The sequence below is a fragment of the Bubalus kerabau genome, chromosome 3, assembly GCF_029407905.1.
Source record: "Bubalus kerabau isolate K-KA32 ecotype Philippines breed swamp buffalo chromosome 3, PCC_UOA_SB_1v2, whole genome shotgun sequence".
Lineage (NCBI taxonomy): Eukaryota > Metazoa > Chordata > Mammalia > Artiodactyla > Bovidae > Bubalus > Bubalus kerabau.
This window is the reverse complement of record NC_073626.1, coordinates 71,757,422-71,772,246: the sequence shown is the minus strand read 5'-3', so window position 1 is coordinate 71,772,246 and position 14,825 is coordinate 71,757,422. Positions and strand designations below refer to the sequence as shown.

The following is a 14,825-nucleotide window of genomic DNA, read 5'->3' as shown; positions in this document are numbered from 1 at the left end:
CTAAAGATATTAGCAACCTAAATGGTAATTACACATATGAAGTACTGACTCTAAAGGTGAGAGGCATATTACTTGGAAATCCTATAAGCAAACAAAGGTTTGTGTAAACTATGCAAAGGACTGTCATAGTCTTTAGCAATGAAAGCCTAAGAATTATTCTCAAGGGCGAACACCATAGAAATAGGTTTTCCCCCACTTTCCTACTGAAGAAAAAAAACTAAGGATTAAAAACTAGGAGAAAGTATTACAATAGCAGCTGACCAGAAAAAATCAAAGTGTCAATAACATAAAATTCTCTCTCTCATTCTGATTATACTGCAAATGCAGTGGACCAAGTTGGGCAAAGAAAAGGGACACAGAGTTTCAGGTGCTTATCATAAGTAATCTTCAGTTGATCATAGATATGATGTAAGCAAAGTATACTGGTGAATATTAGGTTTAGATGACCTCTGGGAAAGATATCGAGCAAAATGCCCAATCCATAGAATCAGCTGTACCTCTAGGTGGCGCCTCCTCCTCAACCTCCTCTACGATAGGTGCTTCCTCTGGGATCTCCTCTTCTGGAATAGGCTCTTCAGGCTCCTCAAACACTTTAAAAAGATTATTATTTTGTAAATTATTTTTATAATCAACTTGGATATTAGACTAAAATGATACATCTGAAAACTGAGGTTGTGTGATCAGCATAGGTAACTCAGCCTTCTAAATACATGTGAAAACTCACTCATCCTAGGCCCTTCCTAGAATTTTACAACTCTGGAAAGGACTTCAGAAAGAATTCAATTTAAATGATTATTTTTAATGGAGGTGGATTTTTTTGAAGTCAAACATTCACTTAGGAGTCAAAGTCAGACTTTCTGTACCAGTTACTCAGGTTTAACTAAGCACTCTTCTTGGAGAAGCTAATCCCACAATTACCAACCAAGTCATATGATGAAAAGCTTCCCATGGCAAACACAGTTTCCCTTCAAAGATTCTCGTTAAAGTAAAACAAACAAACAAACAACAATCACACATGTAAGAAAAGAGATTCAAATGGTTTTGTTTTGCCTATCCAATTTCTACTAGGTAAAGAATATTTCCTGGTAGAGTCTGAATATGTTTATTTTCTGGAGTGAAGTATGCATATACCTCTTGAAAATATTAGACAAAATAAGATAGTAATGCTTTTGAAAATGCTGTTTTCTTAAAAAGTCATCTACCTTCAACTGGTGGAACTTCCTCTTCTTCAGGGACAATGATTCGTTTTTCTTCCACCTTCTTAGGCACCTCAGGAACTTAAAAGATATTGATTGTTTTAGGCACTTAAAATGCAAGAACCAGGAGGAGCACATAAAGACCCAAGTTCCCCATTTTTCAACACAAGATAACTAATAACAGAATACACATGCACCAGATGAAACACTGACATTTCACAGCATCGTTAATGAGACAAAAATCAAAGATTGGTGGTTCAAGATAAACACCATTCTATCTTTTACTGCTGGAGCCCCTACTTTATTAGGAAGAGCAATGGGTACTTCAGGGACTGGTTTCTTGGTTATCTCAGGCTCTTTAAAGATATATAAGTTTAGTATTTTTATTTTTATTTTATTTTATTTTTTTACAAACAACATACATGGACAGATCAACATAAAATACGGAAACAGAGTAGAAGAACTGACATAGAACAAATATGGGTGCAGCAGAGCTTCAAGTGATGGCTACAGAACAGAGCGCACAGTGCAAACGCTTATGTGGAACATCCATCCCTACGTGAAGAGCATCACAGTTCCACAGTGGAGGGGAGCAAACACACCCCTGTTGGCAGTGATGTACCTTTGGCAGGAGGAGGCACTGCTTTCTTAAGACCGGGTGGAGGCACCTTCTTTTCTGGTTCAGGTTTCTTAGGCACCACGGGCACTTCAAAGATATTATTTTGTAAGTTCAGTTTCATGAACACAGAGACAACAGACACCACAATATTGTAAGTTATGTTAACCAGTACTGGGAAATGGGCCATTCTGGCATTTACAGGTGAAGAAAGAAATGGCAGTGTCTAATTTGCTTGGGAAGAGCAGTACCTTTGGCAGGAGGAACCTCCTCTTTCTTGGGAATGATCACTTTCTTCTCTGGCACTTTCTTCTTAACCTCAGGCACTTTAAAGACATCATTTAATGATAAGAATTTATTGTAAAGGACAAAAAAGAGAGAACACAAGAAGTTCACACAGAGAGAGACTAACATGCAACAGTCACTCAGGACAGGGATGTAGTGTAAGTTGGGAGCCCAAAGGTAAGGATAGAATTAGGTGTCTTAGAGGAAGGGATCAGCAACCTATTTGAATACCAGAGGATAGACGCTATCATTTCATCCACTTAAATGTCACTAGAAATTTATTAAATCATTATCTATAAAATATTTCTAAATTCTAACAATCCAATAAAGGATCAGCTTTACTGTTTTGTTGGTTATAAGACTATTTAACCTAGTGGAAAGGTCATGCTTATTTTAAGTAGTAATGTCATAAATTTTGCAGAAAATATTGAGCTTTAAGGCATAAATATATATTGTCCCACACTATGCACTGATTGAATATGATAAATCCGGATACTATTTATTCAATCATAGAGTCCATCTATATACCATACTTTCTTTTATCCTCACAATAATATCTGAGCCCACTAGGACTGATACTAAGTTTCCTCACTTTTTAGGCTTAGATCAGTTAAAGGACTTGCTCAGGCTAACACAGCAAGACACATATTCAAGGCTAAAATCAAAACCTGCTGGGCTACCATTTATATGTATGTATCAGAAGACATATGCTATTAATCAGTGTTTTCACAAATGCATTAATCTTTTATCTTTTCATCTTGATGTTCTAAAGATACTTTATATAAATGATTGAAGGATGATGTTTAGGAAGATTAGTTCATCACATTTTTCAGGTGCTGTTTGCATTGATAACTTGGCCTTGTAAAATATCTATATGGAAAGTATGATGTTTAATAAAATTATAGGGAATTGGGTAGAACTTTGGGGGAAATTTTAACACTTCTCTTCATCTTTGTTCCTGAATACTGCTTTATAGCCAATGAAAAGTGGATACTAGAGTTCTTGAACATTTTCAGCAGTTAATGTGACTAGTTTATAAAGTTTTCTAAATCCCAGTTCTGCTATAATTTTCCTGGTGAAACTATGGATGAAGAATGTGTATGTACTTGGGGGAGGTGTACCTTTAGGCGGTGGAGGTTCCACTTTTTTAGGAGCTGGAACAGGGACTTTCTTCTCTGGTACCGGTTTCTTTGGCACTTCAGGCACTTTAAAACATTCATTTTAAAACATTAAAAAATCACATGTACAGTACTGGATATGCAACGAAAAGACACATGAGAATAGGACCACAAACAGCGAAATAACATTCTATGCCATGGAATCTGAAAAGACACTCAGATTACTTACAATAAACAGACACATAAGACAGACACCAAACAGTAAGAGCACACATGTCTGGACTGTTCTCTAAGATTTAGATGGTAGGAAACACAACGAGTATAGCATCACAGATAAAATTAGAGATGAACAACAGGATGGAAAGACAGAATTCAACACAAAAGAGGTCTGAGGACTTCAAAAAGAGCTGCTATACCTCGTGCAGGTACTGGCACTTTAGGCTTAATTTCTGGAAGAACTTCTTCTTTTTCGGGTACCACTTCTTCCTCAGGTACAAATTCTTCCTCCTCAGGAAGAACTTCCTCTTCCTCAGGAAGAACTTCCTCTTCCTCAGGAGGAACTTTCTCTTCTTCAGGAGGAACTTCCTCTTCTTCAGGAGGAACTTCCTCTTCCTCTGGGAGAACCTCCTCCTCCTCCCCTTCTAGAGGAACTTCTTCCTCGGGTGAAATTTCCTCTTCCTCTGGCAGAACTTCTTCCTCGAGGATAACTTCTTCCTCATGGATAAATTCCTCTTCAACAACAATTTCTTCTTTATGTACAACTTTCTCTTCCCGGAGGAGAGCTACAGGAATTGGAACTGGAACTGGCTCACGTTTCTTTGGCACTTTAAAGATATTTGTCAATTGGACAAGCATCACTTTTATGTACAATATTCAAAACAGTGGGACAACATGAAAAGCTAATATTCTGTAGTCAAAAAGCATCAACTGTTACCCACATAAGTCACTATAATTAGCGAGGCTGTAGAATGCCAGTTAGTTAGCCTTTTTGTTTTGGGTTTGTTAGAGATTAATGTACCTTTGGGTGGGGGAGGCTCCACTTTTTTCCGAATAGGTGTTGGCTTCTTTTCTTCTGGGAGGACCTTTTTGGGCACCTCTGGCACTTTAAAGATATTATTTTTCTTTAAGAATGTGTTCATTTACGTGACTTAGAGCAACGGACATAAAAAAGAATCACGAAATATCTGACTTAAATATTTCTAACAAGACAGACAATTGTTTAAACCACATAATGTTATGGGAGAATTTATATATGAATATATATAAATGTTGGGCTTCCCCAGTGGCTCATGGTGAAGAATTCGCCTGCAATGCAGGATACTTGGGTTCGATCTCTGGATTGGGAAGATTCCATGGAGGAGGGCACAACAACCCACTCCAGTATTCTTGCCAGGAGAATCCCCATGGACAGAGGAGCCTGGCAGGCTTCAGTCTTTGGGGTCGCAAAGAGTCAGACATACCTAAAGTGACTGAGCATGCATATGTAAATGTAAGTTTTTTTTTTTTTCCCATGGACTTTAGTTTACATGGTGAAGTGATGTACCTTTTGCTGGTGGAGCCTCTACTTTCTTAGGAGCAGGAACCGGCACCTTCTTCTCAGGCACAGGTTTCTTAGGCACTTCCGGCACTTTAAGAAATAATCAGAGAAACAGTTTATCCAACCTAGAACTTTGAAACCAAGCATAGTCTCAAAAAGATTATGACAAGGTCATAAGAGTATGACCACATTGTTTCAGGAAGCATTTTACTTTTAAAATAAAATCTTTTCTTTTCCATGAAGGAATACTAAAGCATTGCATCTCCAAGTAACACAGAGTTTAAGTATTTACTCATATGCAAATTTTAAGTGTAAAAAATGTTTATGACATTGTAAGTTCATGTACCTTTGGCAGGTGGAGCTTCCACCTTTTTGGGAACTGGTACTGGCACTTTCTCCTCTGGTACAGGTTTCTTGGGTACTTCAGGAACTTTAAAGACATAAAATTGGGTTATTGTCACATTTTTCACCCATAGGTAAGAATTTAGCAATTTCAGGCCTATTGAAGTATCATAGATATTTGAACAACTTCACTTAAAGATTGAAAATAATAATTATAATAGCCACAAAACAAAGGCCTGGAAATGCACAAAAATTAAGATAAAGAACACTGAATAAACGCAGACTGCTATTAAAGACAACACACAATGTCTGGTAAATGATGATTTTGCCCATCTTCATATTACAATAAAAATTTATTTTATTCTAAGAACTTGACACTAAAGAGGAGGAGTCAAACATCAATCACCAGTATGCTTTGATGGTAAAATTCAGAGATGAATACACAATAAACTGCTCCAGTTACCAGCTGGGAGGTCTTTGTCTTGGCATTAATACTGTTAATATCATTATGGGGTAAGAACAGATGTGGCTCACCAAGTGATACTACATGGGTAAATTATCACATTATTCCACTGATGTATTACAAAGAGATGTACCTTTAGCTGGTGGAGCCTTCTCTTTCTTAGGAATGGGCACAGGAACCTTCTCCTCAGGCTTCTTGGGAATCTCAGGCACTTTAAAGATATTGTTTATTGATAAGTTCTTGCTACCAGTAACAACATATCCACGCAAAGGACAGGAAACAAACAACAGGACAGTTTCAAACAACAGATAGTAACAACTCAAAAGTTTTGAACTCAGAAGATGGCTATTTAGATGCAGATTAAACTGGTAAAGAATCCGCCTGCAATGTGGGAGACTAGGGTTCGATTCCTGGGTTGGGAAGATCCCCTGGAGGAAGGAACAGCAACCCACTACAGTATTCTTGCCTGGAGAATTCCATGGACAGAGGAGCCTGGCGGGCTACAGGCCACTGGGTTACAAAGAGTTGAACATGACCGAGCAACTAAGTTTTTTATACACTCATGATATGAGTGGTGGTGTACCTTTTGCTGGTGGGGCTTCCTTCTTTTTGGGAACAGGAACAGGTTTCTTCTCTTCTGGGACAGGTTTCTTGGGTACCTCAGGCACTTTAAAGATATTATGAAGAATTTTGGAAATGTTGCAGAAAAAGATATAAAATGTGAAAAGCAACTGCAGAAATCATGCTTTAGCCCCTATAAGTGTCTTTTCCTAATAACAAGCAGAATTGGTCACTGGTGCTAATATACCCCAGACTTTAACCAAACTGGACACTAAAGATGTTGCTGCTTATCCCTTGGTAGGAGATGTAATCTACCTTTGACTGGTACCACTTCTTCTTCAGTTATGATTTCCTCTTCTTCATGAATGTACTCTTCTTCTTCTTCTTCTTCATAATATTCCTCCTCATGGGTTACAACTTCCTCTTCAAAGGCAATCTCTTCTGGTTCTTCTCTTTTAGGTACTTCAGGCACTTTAAAGACATTATTTTTAGGTTGGATATTTTTCCAATTACTTGATAAAATGAAGATACATTAGGAACATGGCCATTTGTAATAGAAGAAGGAATAGGCTTCATCTTTCCCACAGAAGAACTTTACACATAGAACTGAACATGAATTTCATACCAAAAAAGACAAACGACACATTAAGAAGAGTACGTATAGGTACCTCTAACAGGTGCTGCTGCTTCTTTTTTAGGAACAGGTACTTTTTCTTCTGTGACAACCCTCTTGGGCTTCATGGGCACTTGAAACAGTAAGTATAAGGAAATTTTATTTTCAGAAACAGGTCACCCAATTAATGCTTGCTCTATTGTACTTTAAGGACATAAAATGATTTTTCCAGTGTTTCTCCTATAGTAGATATATAGTAGTATATATATTGTTCAACTAAAGACACTTTATATTTTCCATGGAACAGATTCTGAACCTCACTGGAATAAAAACATACAAAAGTACTCAAGGAGGTCTGGGGAAACCCCAAGATTGTGAAGTAGTGCTTAGTGTCTGATATCTCTTCTTGTATGAAACATCCTGTACCAAAAAGCTAAATTTACTTCTGGGTAAGTATACTGTCTGAAATTGCAGAGGAGCTACTTAGTAAAAAGCAGGGGGAAATGGTTAGATACTGAGTTAACTCTTTCTTCAATCTTCAAAATGACTTTAGGGTCAACAAACAGATTTTAAACGGTGGTGTATATTGTTATATCATTACACCAATTTAGATAAGTCAGGAATGTGCCAAATGGTCACTGATTTTAAATCCAAACATTGTATTTTATATTCATTGTAGCTGTCTGTTAGGACAGCCATTGCATAAGGAGTTACGGATATATTCTATGATAACTTTTCCTTTTAAGATAACATTATCTTTTTATTCTGTATTTATAGATTTTTCTATCCAATATCCATCTAACAATTAATGTAAAAGATACAAAACAGTGAGGGAAAAAAGCAAAACATAGCTGCTTAAGTTTTAAGAGAGACATTATAAAAGGCCACAGTTGAGGAAGGAAATTATACCTTTAGCAGCTGGTTCAGTCACCTGCTCTTTTTCACGTTTGATAACTGAAATTTGTATTTTTTCCTCAACAACTTTCTTTGCTTCTTCACGTGCTTTAAAGATATTAATTATTAAAGACCATTAAAACCAACCCACATGAATATCATGTAAATAAAAATTTACGAAACATAGAGAAAGGTAAGAATCAGCACCAAACAATACATTCAGTAAAAACAAAGAACATCAGACAAGGTAGTAAGACACGTTTATAGGATGTAAGTGACAAAGATGTTTCTGGTAGTCATCATGCTGCCATGTACCTTTGGGAGGTGGAGGTTTGAGTTTCTTAGGAATGGGCACTGGCACTTTCTCTTCAGGGATCACTTTCTTTGGCACTTTAAAATATCAACATTAACAGATTTAAAAACCTGATCCAGACTTCTTAAGAGCAGTAAGAAAAACAATGAAGAAATACGACGTACAACATAGGGATCCCACACACACACACGGTTGGCACGCTGCCACGTCAACATGGATTTGTAGCTGGACAGACATGTGAGAACCACAGGTCTCACCACTAATAATGTTTTTCTCACTCTACCTTTAGCTGGTGGGGCCTTTGGTTTTGTGGGAACTGGTTCTTCCTGGATAGGCTTTACTGGGACGGGCTTCTCGGGTTCTTTAAAAAATATATACAGGGTATTTAATGTTAGACATTTTTATGTTAGGACATAAAAAAATGATATTTCTTCAATGGACACAAAGGATTAAAATAATATATCTTATCTACAGCATAGCCATAGCCTTGAGAGGTGAGTAAGAATTAGAGGTTCAAGTAGAATAAGGTATAAAAGACTTAAACAAGCTTTTATTGCTATTTCCTCCTTGCTAATTTACCTCAACTAGGTAACTGTGACTCTTTTACATATTATCATTTCACTTGAGGTAGACAACATCATGGTTAAACTCCTCTCCATATAATATTTGTTTTTAATTCTATTTGTAAAACTACATAGAACATTCTCAAAGTGAGGCTATGAAACACCAAAAATTGAATAAATGAAATAATATTGATGCATTCTGAAATCCAATAGAATCTTATTCCTACAAATTTGACCTGCACAATGATAAAACACAATTGCTTGTGTTGGACTTTCCTGTCTTTATTTTTGAAGGAATCTTTGTTATGCTTAGTGAGGGGAACTCCAAGGGTAGGATGTTTTCTCAATAGGCTATCCTGTTTGTTAATAACAAGCTTCAGGATGAGAGAAGTTCAGAAAGTTTTGGTCATTGGAATGATCAAGGGCACTTACAGACAGACTCAGCCTTTTGGAGAAAGAAATTTAGTTTCATTTGTTTGATATTTGTAAAAGTAAAAAGGGGAGGGGAAACAGATTATGCCCAGAACCAAACTCTAACAGTAACTTTACAGTTTATAGAGAATTTTGTTTTCCTAAAAGTTATGCAAGAAAGAAAATTCTGAGTTTCCCAAACAAAGTTCTTTTCAAATTTCTTTGGGTATTCAAAATTTTATCCTGACCTAATGTCATTTGCATATATTTAATGTGGTATCAGGTATAGAGTTCTGCTCATACCTGTGACATACTCTTCATGTTCTTTATACTCTTCATAATGTTCGAATTCACGTTCCTCATACTCTTCATACTGATCATATTCTTCTGTTGGTTCATACTCCTCAAATTCTTTATAATCATATTCTTCATATTCCTCATATTCTTCTTCCCGTTCTACTGAAACAGTTTCTTCCTCTTTGGCGTAAACCCATTCTTTCTCTGCTGTTACAGTAACTTCTGGAACAATATTGACAACAGTAGCCTTTTACTTGAAGCCCATGGGACCATAGTGACAATGTCTGTGATTTCATTTCCTGGTAATGGTCTCATGCACTAGTTATAGGAGACCTTGACTGTCCTTCACTGGCCAAGGTATTACAGAGTGTACAGTTGCTATTTACAAATTCAAATGTTAGATTCCCTGCCTTTAGTCAACAATAAGCCAGAAGGATGAGACTCAAATTAGAAACTAACAGGCAAAGAGCTGTATAGGTTCGTGCTTCATTTTATTATTTAGTCAAAGCACAATATACCTTTAGCAGCCGGAGGCTCTCTTTTTGCAACTTCAATGGATACCTTTTCTTCTTTAACAGCTTTTTTCCTGAGTTCAGTCACTTTAAAAAGAGTAATTATTGAAAGTGAATCGCAAGATTCAAAATAATGTGTGTTAAGAGAACCTGTGTGTGCACAAATCCAAAGACAAAGATAACCATAACCATGTTCCTTGCTTAAGTGTTTCATTTAAGTGGTAAGAAAGCTCAATGGCCTCAGAAATAAACATGGTCTAACATATATATAAATGCTTTTTTCTAAGCTACTTAATACTTAAAAGACATTGAATAACTTTAGGAAGATCAAGTAGTAATTATAAGAGAACTAAAAAAGATAACTGGACAGCATAAACAATGACTATCAAACAACCATTAGAAACTTATGTTACATGAATAGTTTCTTCATTTTAATTCTGAGGTATTTCCATAACTTCTACCACCACAATGTAGAAGATTAAGGATTTAAAAATTTTTAAATTTCATCCAAGGTTGCCACACAAAACAAGCATTTCAGCAAAGGAAATCAGTATATAGACAAAAAAACATTAAAAGACAAGTACATTTTAAGGGAAAGTATCTACACGTTTGGGTGAGGTTTCATTTTTTGTTTTTTTGAGAAGAGAGAGATTTGAGTACATTTTCTGGATTCAGAAATGTTTAGTTTTGAGATGATATGGAGTAGCATATGTATATTAATTACTTTGTAATACATAAATTATTTTGTCTAAGGATCTCAATTCCACTAGATGAGTTACAATACTTATAAGCTTATTTTGATTTTTGTAAAAGTTGGTGTACCTTTTGCTGGTGGCTCCTCCTCTTTTCTAGGCTTGAGTTTTGGAAATTTCTCTTCTGGAACAGCTCTCTTGGGTTCCTCAGGCACTTTAAAGACAGATTTCACTTTAAAGAATTGTTTTCCTCATTCAAATCACAAAATGGTAGTTGTGTAACAGCAACTCAAACATAAAAGACTTGACATTTTCATTATTTCAAACAGAAAACAATGATAACAATGACAACAAAAAACCAACACCCATAACTAGTGTATTTGGTAAAGAGAAGAGGGTAAGCAGAACATTCTGGGTATCAAAAGTCCCCATGTACCTTTTGGTCTTGGAGGCTCCACTTTTTTAGTAACAGCAACATGAACTTTTTCTTCCTGGGTAATTTGCATGTGCCTCTCAGTCACTTGAAAGATAATTTTAGGATTATGGAGTTGTATTACTTAAAGTGGAATTTTAAAAAGTGTATTAAGTATATTCAGTTCAGTTCAGTCACTCAGTCACGTCTGACTCTTTGCGACCCCATGGACTACAGGTCTCCCTGTCCCATCACCAACTCCCAGAGTTTACTCAAATTCATGTCCATTCATTCATTCAGTGATGCCATCCAACCATCTCATCCTCTGTCGTCCCCTTCTCCTCCCGCCTTTAATCTTTCCCAGCACCAGGGTCTTTTCAAATGCATCAGTTCTTTGCATCAGGTGGCCAAAGTATTGGAGTTTCAGCTTCAGCATCACTTATATTAAGTATATTTGCCAGAGGCTTATGTGATTTTAGAATACAATTTTACAAGGTACACACAAATAAGCTTCACAACAAGTGAGTAATAATCGACCAAAGACAAGGCAATAATACATCACTGGGGCCAACATACACCAATAACCTCCATATAGAAGGAGAGACCGAAGGACAGACGCGAGAAGACGAAAGACAGGACATGTCTCCAGTTGCCGTGCTGGGAGCTTCGTTTACCTTTGGTGGGAGGAGGTTCTTCTATCTTAGCTACTTTGGGAGGAGCCCTTTTTTCAGGAACTGGTTTCTTTGGTTCTTCTGGCACTTAAAAGACATTGCACGACACGGTCAGACACAAGTGTGAAAAACACTAAACACAGGCACACTTATTTCTTGTTAATGTCATAAAAATTTGAAGAATGTATCAGTTTAAGATTGAAACACAGGCATTACTTAAGAATAAAGGAAAACCCAATATACCTTTGGTGGGCGGCACCTTTTCCTTTTCGGGAACTGCAGCAGGAATTTTCTTTTCTGGCACAATTTTCTTCGGTGCTTCAGGAACTTTAGAAATACGAGGTTTAAGAATATTAGTCTGCATTGCAGAAGAAGTGCCATTCTTTTGGGGCAAAGAGCTCACTTTATGAAAGATCACACATTTACACAAACATTAATGACTACAGTCAGTTAAAATGTTTACACATAAGTTGGCAAAACTGAGGCAGTTACTCAAACTAAAAGCATTATAGCTATGAAGACAAATGGGTCCCATTTCTCAGAGACAGAATTGTACCTTTAGCTGGTGGAGGCTCCTCTACTTTAGCAGGAATTTTCGGTTTGGATATGATTTTCTTCTCAGGCACTTGAAAAGATTATAAAATATATTTGTAGAAATGTCCAGGTTTATTTTTAAGAAAAATTTAAGGAATTTTTAAATTAAACATATTTACTGATGTTTGCAATACAGGCAATGAATTAACTCTAAGAGAACATTTAGAATGGGACAAGTCCAACACAGACAAGGGCTAGAGTTAATCTAAGAGTTGGTCTACCTTCGGCTGGTTCAGCTTCCACTTCCTCAGAAATAAAGGGCGCCTCTTCTTCTACAATGTATTCCTCAGGCTCCTCCATCACTTTAAAGATATCAATTTTAAAGAAGATAAGCCTGTAGTGTTTTTCATGTTCAAATTTAGCTGTACTTTATTAAGTCAAAGAATAAGTAAAACAGTGAAAGTTTAACACTTGCCAAATCCCTGGTTGTTCTCATTTATAATACCCAAAGAAGAAGACTTTAATCAAAGCATATGCCTTAATAAAGAGTACAGAAACTGTTTCAGTAACTTAATTTTACAGTGTATCATAAAGATAACAATGCTTGTATTCACAGGAAGAACAGGACAAGCACAAGACATAAGAACAATTCTAGTGGCTAAATTAACAAGAACACAGGAATTTGAAGACAAGTATTAAAAATACGATGACACTAGATTTGAAGGCACAGGGCAGAAATATACACTTGAAGAATTGTAAGTAGGTTTATAAGAAAGAAAAGACCTGTATTACATAGGAAAAACCTGCTGAGAACTTGGAATCAGGACTCCCCACTGCCCCAGTTTTACAAGAGTAGGGATGGTGAACAAGGTTAACAGTCTTCCTGTGGTTTTTGAGTCTGTGTGTCTAAGGTTAATTACAGAATAGAGAGATCTAGTTATGAACATTAGGAGTAAACTGAACAGGCTGCCTATCTTTCCCCTAAATCTTTTGGACTTAATGAAAGCATAAGAATATCCTGTGGTGTCTTTCCTTTTAATTAGTCTATAGTACTAAAAGAAATTTATAATGCATACTGTCAAAGGCTGAAATTAGATTCATGCAATGAGAACTTTCCTTGTGTACATGTTAAGCTTTCCCAAGCATTTCTACAAGGGATGGGGCCCTTGGGATCCATCAGATTTCTGACTTGTGCCTGATGTCTCGGCCTTTCCCAGGAAGCACAAAAGAACTGGAGGGCTTCCTCCAGGGAGTCGTCTTCTCTGTTCTAAGGTTTTCCATCAAGATTGCACATCTGGATTTCACATGGTGTCTCCTTCCAAGTGGGGAAGAGGCAGGACCCCTTTGATTAGCCAGAGACATATATTTCAAGGGCATCTGACTGTACAGTTCTATTCACCGTTTTATTAGGAAGACAGTACATTTATTAAGAAACTTACTGATTAATCTTTAAAGCAGAGGTATATTAAAATTTTCTTAGTAAACTTCTTTCAGATATACTGCTTTAGCCACAATGCTGAACTTTAGCAGCAAACCTAGGGCTGTCTTAATTCATTAAAAAGGTTGAAATAAAGCTTGTTGCTCAGTCCTTAAACCATAGAGAACTAACATTATAGGCACGCAAACATCTGAATAACAGGCTGGTCTAATAAAAGATATTTCACGATTGCTCTCTCCATACATGGATCACTGGAAAGGCCTAAGTGCTCAGTGCTTCACTCTCAAACCTGGCCAATAAGGTCATCTAATTCCTTGTTCATTTAAAATATGTGAGTTAGGCCACATTATTGAGTTGTGCTATCAACACTGTTTTGTGTTGCCTATGTTTTAGACATTAGTCTACATTCAGCTCACCATACTGAAACCAAGTCCCATCTACTGAAAGGGTAACTGTATATGAAGATACCTGGACCTTTAGTTACCTGTTTAAATATGAAGCCCTGTCTCCTACATAGCCAAGTTAAGAGGGGGTAGACAATAAATACACTGGATGTTTAGCTAATGCTTCTGAATCTTGCGGTTTGATCAAAAGGCACATCAAATAAGGCCAGTAGATGTTCACTGAATTTGTATCGCTTTCATTAATCTGAGTACATAATCTGTGAAGGAAAACAGCTTATCAAGACTCCAGGTCACCACTAGCTTATTTGCATTGTTTACCTTCATATTCTGTAACCTCCACTTCCTCCTCCTCTCTTTCCTCTTCTCTATAAACTGAAACGGATACTCTTTCCTCTTCTTCTGAATAACGCCATTCCTTCTCTGCAGATATTTTAAAAGATGAGATTTAATTTAAATTCCACCCGAAGAGTCCGTTGAAGTTCTGATAATAACCACGTGTTCCCTACGGGTGGATGATGTCCTTCTATCTGCTTAGGGGTGGAGCTCCATAGGACTTCCTCATTGCAACAAGGAGAGAGCTGGTTTCAGAAGAGGGGATAGTAGAGCCCACGACCGAGAAGAATACTCAACTTATGCCCAAGTGTGGCCCCGTTCACGTTTATCCCACATTCACCATCCCATTCACTTTCTTAGAATGATTCAGGACCAATGCAGACACAAAACAGTCTCAGAGGCTACAATAGACAGACAATACTCAGGACAACTTCTAAAGTAAACGATGTGGCAAGAAGAAAAGACTTGCAGGGAACACACACAAACTCATTTCTCCCCTCACGCCTGATTATATACCTTCGTGCCGCATGACCTCCACTCTCTGAGGAACTGTGACGGATAGTTTTTCTTCGGCAGCAAATCTTTTTTCTTCCATGACCATTTTCTTAGAAACTTCGGCT

General features: G+C 37.0%; 1 protein-coding gene across 16 annotated transcripts in view; it reads right to left on the bottom strand.

Annotated features, from left to right (window-relative positions):
• The window catches only part of TTN (titin), a 276,446-nt gene that overhangs the window by 142,501 nt on the left and 119,120 nt on the right, over window positions 1-14,825 (bottom strand). For all 16 annotated transcript variants that reach the window (XM_055572076.1, XM_055572078.1, XM_055572080.1 and 13 more), the window contains exons 122-147: window positions 14,722-14,823; window positions 14,191-14,292; window positions 12,312-12,392; window positions 12,053-12,121; window positions 11,740-11,823; window positions 11,500-11,583; window positions 10,850-10,933; window positions 10,544-10,627; window positions 9,728-9,808; window positions 9,216-9,431; window positions 8,222-8,299; window positions 7,941-8,015; window positions 7,641-7,733; window positions 6,787-6,864; window positions 6,434-6,589; window positions 6,141-6,224; window positions 5,691-5,768; window positions 5,099-5,182; window positions 4,759-4,842; window positions 4,234-4,317; window positions 3,632-4,039; window positions 3,219-3,302; window positions 2,064-2,138; window positions 1,819-1,902; window positions 1,203-1,277; window positions 498-590 (exon numbers count right to left, since the gene is read on the bottom strand). In XM_055572076.1, coding sequence (XP_055428051.1) covers window positions 498-590; window positions 1,203-1,277; window positions 1,819-1,902; window positions 2,064-2,138; window positions 3,219-3,302; window positions 3,632-4,039; window positions 4,234-4,317; window positions 4,759-4,842; window positions 5,099-5,182; window positions 5,691-5,768; window positions 6,141-6,224; window positions 6,434-6,589; window positions 6,787-6,864; window positions 7,641-7,733; window positions 7,941-8,015; window positions 8,222-8,299; window positions 9,216-9,431; window positions 9,728-9,808; window positions 10,544-10,627; window positions 10,850-10,933; window positions 11,500-11,583; window positions 11,740-11,823; window positions 12,053-12,121; window positions 12,312-12,392; window positions 14,191-14,292; window positions 14,722-14,823 — 2,700 coding nt within the window. The remainder of the gene's footprint in view (window positions 1-497; window positions 591-1,202; window positions 1,278-1,818; window positions 1,903-2,063; window positions 2,139-3,218; window positions 3,303-3,631; window positions 4,040-4,233; window positions 4,318-4,758; window positions 4,843-5,098; window positions 5,183-5,690; window positions 5,769-6,140; window positions 6,225-6,433; window positions 6,590-6,786; window positions 6,865-7,640; window positions 7,734-7,940; window positions 8,016-8,221; window positions 8,300-9,215; window positions 9,432-9,727; window positions 9,809-10,543; window positions 10,628-10,849; window positions 10,934-11,499; window positions 11,584-11,739; window positions 11,824-12,052; window positions 12,122-12,311; window positions 12,393-14,190; window positions 14,293-14,721; window positions 14,824-14,825) is intronic.